The sequence below is a fragment of the Mandrillus leucophaeus genome, unplaced genomic scaffold (assembly GCF_000951045.1).
Source record: "Mandrillus leucophaeus isolate KB7577 unplaced genomic scaffold, Mleu.le_1.0 Scaffold451, whole genome shotgun sequence".
Classification (NCBI taxonomy): Eukaryota; Metazoa; Chordata; class Mammalia; order Primates; family Cercopithecidae; genus Mandrillus; species Mandrillus leucophaeus.
The window spans coordinates 100,741-114,581 of record NW_012104821.1 but is presented as its reverse complement, the minus strand read 5'-3'; the positions used below and the strand labels follow the sequence as shown (position 1 = coordinate 114,581).

General features: G+C 46.5%; 1 protein-coding gene across 1 annotated transcript in view; it reads left to right on the top strand.

The window, feature by feature from the left end:
- Positions 1-13,841, top strand: part of MUC16 (mucin 16, cell surface associated) — a 151,112-nt gene that overhangs the window by 114,414 nt on the left and 22,857 nt on the right. The window contains exons 95-103 of the mRNA XM_011994314.1: positions 2,098-2,131; positions 2,624-2,816; positions 5,989-6,024; positions 8,053-8,103; positions 8,889-9,010; positions 9,101-9,168; positions 9,302-9,474; positions 11,974-12,104; positions 12,460-12,527. Coding sequence (XP_011849704.1) covers positions 2,098-2,131; positions 2,624-2,816; positions 5,989-6,024; positions 8,053-8,103; positions 8,889-9,010; positions 9,101-9,168; positions 9,302-9,474; positions 11,974-12,104; positions 12,460-12,527 — 876 coding nt within the window. The remainder of the gene's footprint in view (positions 1-2,097; positions 2,132-2,623; positions 2,817-5,988; positions 6,025-8,052; positions 8,104-8,888; positions 9,011-9,100; positions 9,169-9,301; positions 9,475-11,973; positions 12,105-12,459; positions 12,528-13,841) is intronic.

Below are 13,841 nucleotides of genomic sequence, written 5' to 3'. Positions count from 1 at the left end.
AAACTCTGCCTCCTGAGTTCAAGCAATTCTTGTACCTCAGCCTCCCAAGGAGTTTTGCTTTTGCTACCCAGGCTGGAGTGCAGCGGTGCGATCTCGACTTATCACAACCTCCGCCTCCCGGGTTCAAGCGATTCTCCTGCCTCAGCCTCCCAGGTAGCAAGTATTACAGGTGCCCAATACCAAACCAGGCTAAAGTTTTTTTGCATTTTTAGTAGAGAAGGGGTTTTGCCATGTTATCCAGGCTAGTCTCTAATTCCTGGCCTTAAGTGATCCACCTGCTCGGCCTCCCGAAGTGCTGGGATTTTACAGGCATGAACCACCACATCTGGCCTCATTTCCTTTAGATATATATAGGTTGAGCTATTCTCAGAGGGTCCTTTTCTGCATCTATTTTTTAAAATCACATTATTAATTTTTTATATTGTGGCAAAAATACATGTAACATAAAATCTGCCATTTTAACCATTTTTAAATGTACAATTCAGTGACGTCGATTATATTCACAATGTCATGCAGCCATCACCACTGTTTATTTCCAAAACTTTTCCATTGGGTAGATCTCCAACAGTGGGATTGCTGGGTCAAATGGTAGTTCTAATTTTTTTTGTTCTTTGAGAACTCTCCATACTGTTTTTCATTCAAGGTTGTACTAATTTACATTCCCACCAACAGTGTGTAAGAGTTTCCTTTTCGTGCATACTTGCCAACTTGACTTTTCTGGGTCACTTTGCGCTCTCTTAGTATTCACTAGATACTTCTCCATTCATATTTTTACTCAACCCATGCCCATGGCACCACTCCTCTACCATTCCCACCAACCATGTATAAGAGTTTCCTTTTCTTGCATCCTTGCCAACTTGACTTCTTTGGGTCAGTTTGCACTCTCTTGGTATTTACTATTTACTTCTCCATTTTTATTTTTACTCAACTGATGCCTATGGCACTGCTCCTCTGAGGCAGGTGCTGGGTACTAGAGTTATAAGACAGATGCTGTCCCTGCCCTCACCCAGTGGAGAACAGATGCTAAACAGGAACATAAATATCTAAGTAAAGTGGCTTCAAATGGGGTAAAGTGATATGAAACATAAATAAATAGCGAGTAATGGGAAGAGCAACTTTACCCAGGATGAATCTTGGGCTGTGTCCGAAATGGCCATGAAAACTGTTCCAGGCAGGGAGAACAGCATGAGAAAAGGTCTTGAGGTGCAAAGGAACTTGGCACGTTCTACAAACAGCTAAGAGGCCAGTGTGACTGGAGCAGAGAGAAAGCAAGAAGGAAAGAGAGAGAGGATGAGACCCAAGACATTAGCAAGGTTGAAGGGCCTTGGAAGACTTGGATTTTTTTTTTTAAGATGGAGCTTTGCTCTTGTTGCCCAGGCATGATCTCGGCTCATGCCAACCTCTGCCTCCTGTGTTCAAGCAATTCCCCTGCCTCAGCCTCCCGAGTAGCTGGGATTACACGCTTGCGCCACCACATCCAGCTAATTTTGTATTTTTAGTAGAAATGGGACTTCTCCATGTTGGTCAGGCTGGTCTCAAACTCCCGACCTCAGATGATCCGCCCACCTCAGCCTCCTGAAGTGCTGGGATTATAGGTGTGAGCCCCTGTGCCCAGCCTGGATGTTTGTTTTTTTTTTCTAAATTGTGGTAACATACATATCACATTAAATTTACCATTTTAGCCATATTTCTCGTTCAGTGGCATCAAGCACATTCACATTACTGTGCAACCATCACCACTATCATCCATCTCCAGAACTTTCTCATCTTCCCAAACTGAAACTCCATCCCCTTGAAGTGCTCACTCCTCATCCCCCTCCTCAAGCCTCTGGCACCCACCGTTCTACTTTCTGTCTCTGTGAATCTGATGATTCTAAGGACCTTCTATGAATGGAGGAATCATATGGTATATGTCCCGGTTTATACTGTATGACTGGCTTATTTCATCAAGCATAATGTCCTCAAAGTTCATCCATGTCGCAGCATGTGTCAGAATTCCCTTCCTTTTCAGGGCTGAATAATATTCCACTTGTATGTAAATGCTATATTTTGTTTCTCCATTCATTAGGACTTTGATTTTTGCAGGGAGTTGTCAAGGGGTGCTAGGTTCTGGGGCTTCAATACAATAAGAGTAAGCTAAACTGGTTCTTTTCCTCCTTCGTGGAGACCATGTTTTGGTAGATACAGGAACAAATAATTTATGATTACATAGAGGGTGATCAGGGCAGTGACAGAGGAAGAGTGGAGGATTGTGGGACCCAGAGGAGGCTCCTGACCTTGCCTAGGAATTGCCTAGGAAGATAGGAGGAGGAGGAAGAGAAGGAGGAGGAGGGGGAGGAGGACGAAGAGGAGGAGGAGGAAGAGGAGGAAGAAGAAGAGGAGAAGGAGGAGGAGGGAGTCCTCTAAGCTGAGACCTGGAGGATGACCGGGAAGTTATCCAGGTAAGGAGAAATGGGGAGAAGCTTCCAGACAAAAGTAACAGCAAGTGCAGAGATCCTGAGATGATAGATAAGGCCAGGTGGAGAAACTGCAAATTGTCAATGAGACCAAAATATGGACTGTGAGTTATGCAGTGACAGTGACCACAAGTGGAGAGGTGCCAGGTGACCTTCATCCCCAAAAGGTGCACCTCTCCCTCCTCAGGTCTGTGAAGAACGGCGCTAAGACACAGGTGGACATCCTCTGCACCTACCTGCAGCCCCTCAGTGGCCCAGCTCTGCCTATCAAGCAGGTGTTCCATGAGCTGAGCCAGCAGACCCACGGCATCACCCGGCTGGGCCCCTACTTTCTGGACAAAGACAGCCTCTACCTTAACGGTGAGCATCTCGCAGCCCCATCTCCCTGCCTCAACCCCCAACCCCCGCTGCAGCCCAGGAGGGTGTCTGTTTGCCGGTTCTCTAGGGAAAGACTTGGGGTTCAAGTCTTGGTGTTACCACTGACCCTCCCATAACCACCATGCAAGGTTGGACTTTGATTAATCCCATTTTACAGATGAAGAAACTGAGGCTTAGACAGGTTAAGCAATTTACCTTGATGGTGATGGAACCAGGATATGAACTCCACTTGTCAGCATTCAGTGCTATGATCCACTCTACATGTTTAACTCACAGAAGAGTCTTCCTGGTGGGGGCACTTGGGGGACAAAAAACACATTTACTGCTGGGCGCAGTGGCTCACACCTGTAATCCCAACACTTTGGGAGGGCAAAGCAGGCAGATCACAAGGTCAAGAAATTGAGACCACCCTGGCCAACATGGTGAAACCCTGTCTCTACTAAAAATACAAAAATTACCTGGGTGTGGTGGTACACGCCTGTAGTCCCAGCTGCTCAGGAGGCTGAGGCAGGAGAATCGCTTGAGCCCAGGAGGCGGAGGTTGCAGTGAGCTGAGATTGCATTATTGCACTCCAGCCTGGTGACCGAGCAAGACTGTCTCAAAACAAAACAAAACAAACACATTTTCCCTCCCTGTTTTCTTTTCTTTTTTTTTTTTTTTTTTTTTGAGACGGAGTCTCGCTCAGTTGCCCAGGCTGGAGTGCAGTGGCCGGATCTCAGCTCACTACAAGCTCTGCCTCCCGGGTTCACACCATTCTCCTGCCTCAGCCTCCTGAGTAGCTGGGACTACAGGCGCCCGCCACCGCGCCCGGCTAATTTTTTTGTATTTTTAGTAGAGACGGGGTTTCACCGTGGTCTCGATCTCCTGACCTTGTGATCCGTCCGCCTCGGCCTCCCAAAGTGCTGGGATTACAGGCGTGAGCCACCGCGCCCGGCCCCCGTGCCTGTTTTCTTCTCACCATTGAGGAAGGATGGGCTTCTCTCCTACGTGAGGCCCCTACACCAGGAAGATCTAGGGGATCTAAGCTTCAGGCACACTGGGCCTCAGCATTGGTCTAGAACTCAGGAAAAGACAACATTTAAGAAGGCATCCCCTAAATGGGGTTCTGAGAGGCAAAGCATGACCATGGAGAATTGATAAAATAGCTCCCCTTTCATCCCCTCCACCACCAACCTAAGAACAGTGCTTATCATCATGACCCCATGAGGTGGGCACCCCATATCACTTATATGAGGTACCTTTAGGTAGGAACCGAGATGTAGAGAGACATCCTGGACTTTCATTACTCTTATTTTAGCAAAGAGGGAAACTGAGGCACAGAGAGGGGAAGGGACTTGCTCATGCCCATGCTAAGTTCTTGGCTAGTCTGGGTCTTGATGTTCTTTATTATTATAATTACTATCATCATCATCATCCTCATTGTCTGTGTACATTGATGGGGTACAAGTGCAATTTTGTTACATGTATAGATTGCATAGTAGGGAAGTCAGGGCTTTCAGAGTATCCACCACTCCAATAACATACATTGTATCCATTAAGTCGTTTCTCATCACCCACCCCTCTCCTACCCTCTCACCCTTCCAAGCCTCCTTTATCTGTCATTCCCCTCTCTGAGTTCTTGTCCACACATTGTTTAGCTCCCACTTATGAGTGAGAACATGTGATATTTGTCTGTCTGTGTCTGACTTGTTTCACTTAAGGTAACTTCAGTTTCATCCATGTTGCTGCAAAAGACATGGATTCATTCTTGTTTTCAGACTTTTAAGTTCAGGCATACAGGCGCAGGCTTTCTATATAGTTAAACTCCTGTCACAGGGGTTTGTTGAACGGATTATTTCATCACCCAAGTATTAAGCCTAGTATCCATTAGTTATTTTCTCTGATCCTCTCCCCCCGCCCACCCTCCACCCTCAGGTAGGCCCCAGTGTGTGTTGCTCCCCTCTCTGTGTGCATGTGTTCTCATCATTTAGCTCCCACTCATAAGTGATTTTCTGTCCCTGCGTTAGTTTGCTAAGGATAATGACCTCCAGCTCCATCCATGTTCCTGCAAAGGAAATGATCTCATTCTTTTTTATAGCTGCATAGTATTCCATGGTGTATATGTACCACGTTTTCTTTATCCAGTCTATCATTGATGGGCATGTAAGTAGATTCCACATCTTTGCTATTGTGGATAGTACTGCAATGAACATGTGTCTTTATGATAGAAAAATGTATATTCCTTTGGGCATATACCCAGTGATGGGATTGCTGGGTCGAATGGTAGTTCCGTTTTTAGCTCTCTGAGGAATCGCCCCGCTGCTTTCCACAGTGGATGAACTAATTTACACCCCCACCAACAGTGTATAAGCACTCCTTTTTCTCTGCAACCTCACCAGCGTGGTTTTATTTCTCTTTATGGCTGAATAGTGTTCCATTGTGCATACATGCCACATTTTCTGTATCGATTCATCTGTTGATGGACACGTAGGTTAATTCCACGTCTTTGCTATTGTGAATAGTGCTGTGATAAACACGCAGGTGCAGGTTGGGTCTTGATGATCTGAGTTGACACACAGTCCCTTCGACTTGGTTGTTCCTGGGAGCTGTTCCCCCTTGTAAACTGCACAGCTTCTATGCTTCATTTTGTTCCTTCATTTAGATTTACCAAGCAGCTACTATTAACCAGGTCTTGTGCCTGGCCCCAGGGACCGAGATAGGTTACATGTGCATCCTGTCCTAATGTAATCTCCAGAGGGGCAGAGACTGTTTTTTCCTGCCCTTTAGTCCCCAAATGTAAAGGAAGGCTTGTACATAGTAAACCCTTAATAAACATTCACTGGGTGGAGGAATAGATTGGAGGAGGCCTGGAAGGGGAGGCGGGGGGCGTGGATGGACAGGAGGATAGACTTGTGAACACAAAGATAATGACAGCCTCTCACTGGAGGCATGCTAGAGACGTGAGTAGGGAAGGTCAGTGCTAATTGAAATATCAGGAAATTCTTTCTAGTGGTGAACACATTTAAGTCAAATATTAGACGATACGTAAATGTATCCATCATCTCTAGATACACAAAGGGAAAGGCATCCAGGCAGGGGCCAGTGATGGACAAAGGCATGGAGTATCTGGGTCGGTTCGACCACCTCCTCTTACGTGTGACCTCTTTGTTTCTAGGTTACAATGAACCTGGTCCAGATGAGCCTCCTACAAGTACGTGTCTTTGAATCCAGTGCCCATTTCAATCTCCATGGGTCTTCGTTCACGCTTTTCTCCTCATTCATAAAGGAAGCTTGCCCCAAATTCGGGCTGGTCCCCTGAGGTGGTGAGGGGCAACGTCTCAGTGGGAGGAAGAATGCTGAGTCCTTGGCCTGTTTTTAGACCTGCAGCCATAGTCTTGGCTTTGTGAATTTTCCACGCCCCTCTGGGTTGGAGGAAGAAGTTTGAACAAGCATTCCCTACAGGGATCGAGGTTGAGGTCAGATGATGACCTTGTTAGTCCATACCTCTTGATAACAAAATCTCCTCCAAGTGCCCCAGCAGGGGCTTCATGGTCAAGCTGCAAACTCTGCTGGCTACTCAAGTGAATTTGGCTAAATTTGCCCATTGCCTCATCCAGTGATCCACTCATCTATCTTTCCAGCCATCCATTCTTCTATCCTTCCAGTCATCTCTCAGACACCATCCTTCCTTCCATCCATCCATCCATTCACCCATCCATCCATCCACCTATCCACCCCATTTTCCTGACCATTTACCTCCTCATCCTTCTTCCATCTGTCCTTTTATCCATCTATTCATCCATCACCCATCATCCTGCCTATTCACCTGCTTGTTCCTCCTTTCTTCTGTCCTTCTATACATCCATCCATCCATCCATCCACTCATCCACCACCCACCCATCATGCCCATTCACTTGCTAGCCCCTCCTTCCTTCTCTCCTTCTGTCCATCCATCCACCCATCTTCCTGCCCATTCACCTGCTTGTCTTTCCTTCTGTCTGCTCTTTTATCCATCTCTGCATCCATCCACCATCCATCCACCCTTCTCCCTATTCACCTGTTTGTCCTTCTTTCTGTCCTTCCAACCATCCATCCATCTTTCCATTCATCCTCCTCTTCATTCACCTGTTTCCTTCTTTCTGTCTTTCCATCCATCCTTCTATTCAGCCAGCCATCTCTGCAGCCATTCTCCTCCCCATTCACTCAATTGTCCTTCCTTCCATCTGTCCTTTTATCCATCCATCCACCCATCCATCCATCCATCCATCATCCATCCATCTATCCTTCTCCCCATTCACATGTTTGTCCTTCTTTCTGTCCTTCCAACTATCCACCCATCATCCATCCATCTGTCATTCTCCCCATTCACCTGTTTGTCCTTCTTTCTGTCCTTCCAACCATCCATCCATCTCTCCATCCATCCTCCTGCCTATTCATCTGCTTGTCTCTCCTTCCTTCTGTCCTTCCATCCATTCATCCATCTGCCCATCCACCCACTCATCCTCTCACCCATTCACCTGCTTGTCCTTCCTTCCACCTGTCCTTTTATTCATCCATCCATCTTCCATCCATTCTTCCTTCTCCCCATTCACCTGTTTGCCCTTCTTTCTGTCCTTCTAACCATCCATCCATCCTCATCTTCATTCACCTGTTTCCTTCTTTCTGTCTTTTCATCCATCCATCTATCCACCCAGCCATCTCTTCACCCACCCTTCTTCTCACTCACCCAATTGTCCTTCCTTCCTTCTGTCCTTCAGTTAATTCATCCTTCTACCCATTCACTTATCCATCCATCCACCCATCCATCCATCCATCCATCCATCATATGTCTACCCATCCTCCTGCCCAATTAGCCTGTTTGTTCTTCTTTCTTTCCTTCCTTCTTTCATCTTTCCAACTTCTCTTCCTCGTTTTTATCTATCTTGCCTTCTCTTTTGGCCCTCCAGTTGTACATTGCACCTTCTACCCATTCATTGATCCCTTCCATTTTCCTGCCCGGCCATCCACCTATCCTCTTTGTTCCAACTTTCTCTTTTTAACCCTCACCCCCACTCTCTTGGGTTAATTTCACTCACAGTCTTGCTCACTCCTCCACTCACACAGTCACTCCTTCCCTCAGTCTCATTTATGGCCCACCTGTGAACGGTTGTCCTGGCTTGGACTACTGATGAAGCCCAGGGGAGCTTCTCCCACTAGGTAATGGGTTTTGTTCCTCTCTGATGGACTGTTCCTTCCACAGCTCCCAAGCCAGCCACCACATTCCTGCCTCCTCTGTCAGAAGCCACAACAGGTATCTGGGGTCCATTTTTCCTCCTCAAAGATTAGACTAGCAGTTCAATCAGACACCTGCCCTCTTGGAGTCCCCAATTTTATGAAATAAATAGACCATCATAATGTCAGATGTTTTGGGGTGAGACACCTGGCATAATTGGGAAGGAGGAGGGCTTTCTGGAGAAAGTTTCACCTGAACTGAGTCTTTAAGGATGAGTAAGAGTGATTCAGGCAAATAGGGCATGAATAGTATAACTGAAAGAGGGGAGTCCATGAGCAAACCTTCAGTGACCAGAAACAGCCTTAGAGTATAGGGAGAAGTGAGAGGAATTTGGTTTGCATGAAACATAAAGCTTAACCCAGAGTAGATGGACAAGTGAGACTGAAAGGTCAGCAGGAGCCAGATTGGGAAGGGCCTTGAATGCCAAGTCAAGAAATTTGAACTTCATACTGAAGGCTATAGGGAGCTGTGGATGGTACTAGAGCAGGGGCAGCCATAGTGAGATCGTCATTTCAGAAAGATTCTTCTCGTGTTCAGTATAGAGAATGTCCTTTAGATAGGGCATCCAGTGAGTCTGCCAGGGTGCTAATCAGGGTGAGAGAAAATAAGACCTTAACTGGGATAGGGGAGGAGTTAGAGGATATATGTGATGAATATGCAGCAAAGGGAATTGGTGTGACTTGGAGGGGAGAAGATACGTAGCTTCTGACTTGGATGGCCACACTGGTTAATAATGAGTGCAGTCTGATCTAGTCTCAGACCAGCCCTCAGTTGCAGACGTCTCTTCTCCCCTCCTCCTGCAGCCATGGGCTACCACCTGAAGACCCTCACACTCAACTTCACCATATCCAATCTCCAGTATTCACCAGACATGGGCAATGGCTCAGCTGCCTTCAACTCCACCGAGAGGGTCCTGAAGCACCTGGTGAGACCCTGGTCCCAGCAGCTCCCGGTGGGATAAATCCTACCCCCAACCTCTGTTCCTCAGCTTACCCTCTTCCTCCTTCCTCTCAAGCTCAGAGCCTTGTTCCAGAGGAGCAGCATGGGCCCCTTCTACTTGGGTTGCCGACTGATCTCCCTCAGGTGAGACCACTTCCTGGCCATTTGCCAGTCATGACCACCCCTTTCTCAGCCCTCCCCTGCTCCTCCCTCCTCTGCTCTCTACCTGCAGAGGTCTCAGGACTTCTCTAGAGTCCTCAAATGCCTCTCTCCCCAGGCCTGAGAAGAATGGAGCAGCCACTGGCGTGGACACCACCTGCACCTACCACACTGACCCTGTGGGCCCTGGGCTGGACATACAGCAGCTTTACTGGGAGCTGAGTCAACTGACCCATGGTGTCACCCAACTGGGCTTCTATGTCCTGGACAGGGATAGCCTCTTCATCAACGGTGAGTGTCAGGCTGAACTGGGATTTACAGTGACTTTTTAGGGGTTGGTGGGTTTTGCTTTTGAGATGGAGTCTCACTCTGTCACCCAGGCTGGAGTGCAATAGTGCAATCTCGACTCTGCAACCTCTGCCTCCCAGGTTCAAGCAATCCTCCTGCCTCAGCCTCCCAAATAGCTGGGATTACAGGTGCATGCCACCAGGCCCAGCTGATTTTTGCATTTTTAGTAGAGACAGGGTTTCACCGTGTTGCCCAGGCTGGTCTCGAACCCCTGACTTCAGGTGATCCACCTGCCTTGGCCTCCCAAAGTGCTGTGATTACAGGCATGAGCCACCGTGCCTAGCCTACCATGACTATTATTTGTCCCTGTTGTATTCCCTTTCCTCTCTAAAAAAAAAAAAGCCCAAGGCCTGGCTGGGGGCCACCCTTCCCCAAACCATCAAGGGGAGAATCTTTCCTATTATTTTGAGTAAATAGCATGAAATTATTTGACCAAATTAATGTCATAAATTGTCTCTTTCTCCTTCACTTTTGTTTCCAGCTTGGTTGTGGTATAACTATCAAATACAATTATATGTATTTAAGATGTATAAAGTGGTGATTTAATCTATATGTAGCTTATGAAATGAGTAGCACAATGAAATTAGTTAACACTGCTATTATGTCACATAGTTACTGTGTGTTTTTGTGCGTCTGCGTGAAAGAGACAGAGAGAGAGAACACTTAAGATCTACTGTCACAGAAAATTTCAGGTTTACAATACAGTATTATTATTATTTTTTTTTTTTTTTTGAGACGGAGTCTCGCTCTGTTGCCCAGGCTGGAGTGCAGTGGCCGGATCTCAGCTCACTGCAAGCTCCGCCTCCCAGATTCATGCCACTCTCCTGCCTCAGCCTCCCGAGTAGCTGGGACTACAGGCGCCCACCACCTCGCCCGGCTAGTTTTTTTGTATTTTTTAGTAGAGACGGGGTTTCACCATGTTAGCCAGGATGGTCTCGATCTCCTGACCTCGTGATCCACCCGTCTCGGCCTCCCAAAGTGCTGGGATTACAGGCTTGAGCCACCGCGCCCGGCCAATACAGTATTATTAACTATAATCACCAAGCTTTATACTCAATCCCCAGAACTTATTCATCTTATAACTAAAAGTTTATATTTTGTGACCAACATCTCCCCATTTTCTCTATCACCACCCCCATGCCCCAGCCCCTGATAACCACCATGCCACTCTCTGCTTCTGTAAGTTTGACTTCTTCAGATCCCACATGTAAGTGAGGTCACGCAGTATTTGTCTTTCTCTGTCTGGTTTATTTCACTTAGCATAATTCCCGCCCCCCTCCCCAGTTTCATCCATAATGGATTTCAATTCAAAACCCAAGTGGCCGAGCGGTGGCATCCTTTGGGACAGGATAGCAGGGCCTTCTATATGAGGATCCTCTATGTCAGTGATTATTACCAGGGGACACTTCTGCACTGCCGCCCCGCCCCCCACAACCGGGAGACTCTAGGCAATATACGGAAACATTTTTGGGTATCACAACTCAGACAGAGAAGGAGGGTGCAACTGGCATCTAGTGGTTCAGTAGCCCATTTTCCAGTGCACAGGAGATGCCCATCCCAGGGAATGATCCAGCCCCAGATGCCAACAGGGTGAGAAATCCTGTTGTACATGGTTCCAAAGTTCCCAGGTGGGCACAAGGCTGACACTTATCACACTTTACTGGAATTACTTATTAAATTTTCTGATTCCCCCTTACCTTGTGAGCTCAACAAAATTACAGTCTTTTATGAGTGCCACCGTACCCTCGGTTCTCAGTATATCAGCACGTCGTAGTATGGAAAGAATCATTGCATGAGTGAGCAAATGAAAGATTAGAGTCTCTGCTGTAATTCACATTCATTCATTCATTCATTCATTCAGCAAACATATATGGGTGGCTGTTCTGCCCCAAGCCTTGTGCTGGGTCTGGAGATGGAAGACACATTTTTCTGTCTCTGAAAAACTCATACTCAGGTGAACAACAAATTAAGGGTACAATAAAGACCCCACTGCTGCTACTAACAGGATACTAAGGGAGCTGAGAGGAGGAGTAAATCAAGGAGGGCTTCCTGGAGGAGGGTGTTATGTACCCAGCCCTGTGCCGGGACACAGTAATGAATAAGGCAGACATGGGCCCCTGCCGTGCTGGAGCTCCCTCTCACTGGGCTCTTGAAGTGTGAGCTTCAAGCGTTTTGCAGGAAACGAAAAGGATGCATTCCTAGAAGCGGGAACTGCATAGCACATGCAGGAAAGCTCAGCTCAGGAGAATCTGTGTAAAATTCCAGTTTTCCCTCTCTTTGGCACAACTTTCCGTCTAAGAGCTCCTGCAATGCCCAGCATGTGGACCTGAAATTGACTGATTCTGACAGTAGGCAGGGGACCCTTGGACCATTCTGGCTCTGCATTTTGTGATCAGCATTTCCTCACTATATGTTGTATTTTCTTCTTCTCTGTGGCTCCAGGCTATGCACCCCAGAATTTATCAATCCGGGGCAAGTACCAGATACATTTCCATATTGTCAACTGGAACCTCAGTAATCCAGACCCCACGTCCTCAGAGTACATCGCCCTGCTGAGGGACATCCAGGACAAGGTAGGGCATCTTTCACCCCTCCCGTCTTCCCTGCCCTGTATGCTTCTCTGCCTCTTCTACCTGATTTGTCTATTAAGTGATCATTTCAAGTGCTTCACTTCACTACGTATTCTGAGTTCTCTCTCAGTTTCCAAAAGTGCTCTCTTGACTACTGTTCCCATTTCCCAGATGGGCAAACTGAGGCTCAGAATGGGGCGTGGTGTGCCTAGGGTCACACAGTGCTTTAGAAGCAGAGTTAGGATTTGAACTGTGGTCCCCTTTGCTCCAAGTACTGTGTTTTTTTCCACTGGCATCAGCGGCCCCTCCACCCCCAAGAGATCTCCATCTCACCCACTCTCCCTACCTATCCTTCTAGGTCACCACACTCTACAAAGGCAGCCAACTACACGACACGTTCCGCTACTGCCTGGTCACCAACTTGACGTAAGTTCTGAAGGTCACAAGCAGTGGCCAAGCTTGTGGCTGTGTCTCTGAGCACCCTTGAACTAGACATCCCCAATGGGGTACCCATTCTCCCCTATATCCCTGTTAGCTAATCCTACCATCTCCTCCCATAAATCCTCAAGGTAGGGAGTGAGGATTAACCTCATGGAGCCACCAACTCCCCACATCCACCTTCTTCTTTTTTTTCTGGACACTTGGGAAAAGGTAACATTTTGATGTAGAACTCAAAATATTAGCCCGATAATAATATTTAACATCAGCCTCCTCTCATTTAATTCTCACAACAGTCTCTATGAGTTGAGTGCAAAGATCATCCCTGTTGTGCAGATGGGAAAATCGAGGGTCAGAAAAGTGAACTTCCCAAGAACTGTCAAAGTTGGGATTTGAACCGAGGTCTCTGATGACTGGAGGAAGGAATGAAGATATCTATACTTGGGAAGAGGAGGATTACAGGACACAGGGCTGACTGCGTATTTCTAAACTTCAAGGATTTTGTATTTCAGTTGGGTATATGGAGATGGTTAATGCGAACAAAAAACTAGAAAGAATGAATAAGACCTAGTATTTGCTAGCACAACAGGGTGACTATAGTCAAAAATAATTTGATTGTACATTTTAAACATTTTAAATCTATAACTAAGGTGTATGCTTGGATTGTTTGTAACTCAAAGGATATATGCTTGAGGGGATGGATACCCCGTTTACTCTGATGATTATTATGTATTACATGCTTGTATCAAAATATCTTATGTACCCCATAAATATAAAAACAACTACTAGGCACCCACAAAAATTACAAACAAATAAAATCAAAAGTAGGCTGGGCACAGTGGCTCACGCCTGTAATTCCAGCACTTTGGGAGGCCAGGGCAGGTGGATCTCTTGAGCCCAGAAGTTCAAGACCAGCCTGGGCAACATAGGGAGACCTAGTCTCTACAACAAAATACAAAAATTAGCCAGGCATTGTGGCATACGCCTGTAGTCCCAGCCACTTGGGAAGCTGAGGTGGGAGGATCACCTGACCCTAGGAGGCTGCACTCCAGTCTGGGTAACAGAGTGAGACCCTATCTCAAACAAATAAAATAAAATAATAAAAAGTAGAAATCAAGAGGGGAAAAGTGGGAGAAATTGGGATAATTTTAACAATACCTACCACCAGAGTGATGATGAAGAATGCATAAGTCACTTCTTAGGGGTCTTGATCTATAAAAAAAATGTTGATTATTGTTACTGTTATTGCTTCTAGATGTAATTCCTAGAAGCCTTCCTTTTTTTTTTTTTTTTTTTTTTTTT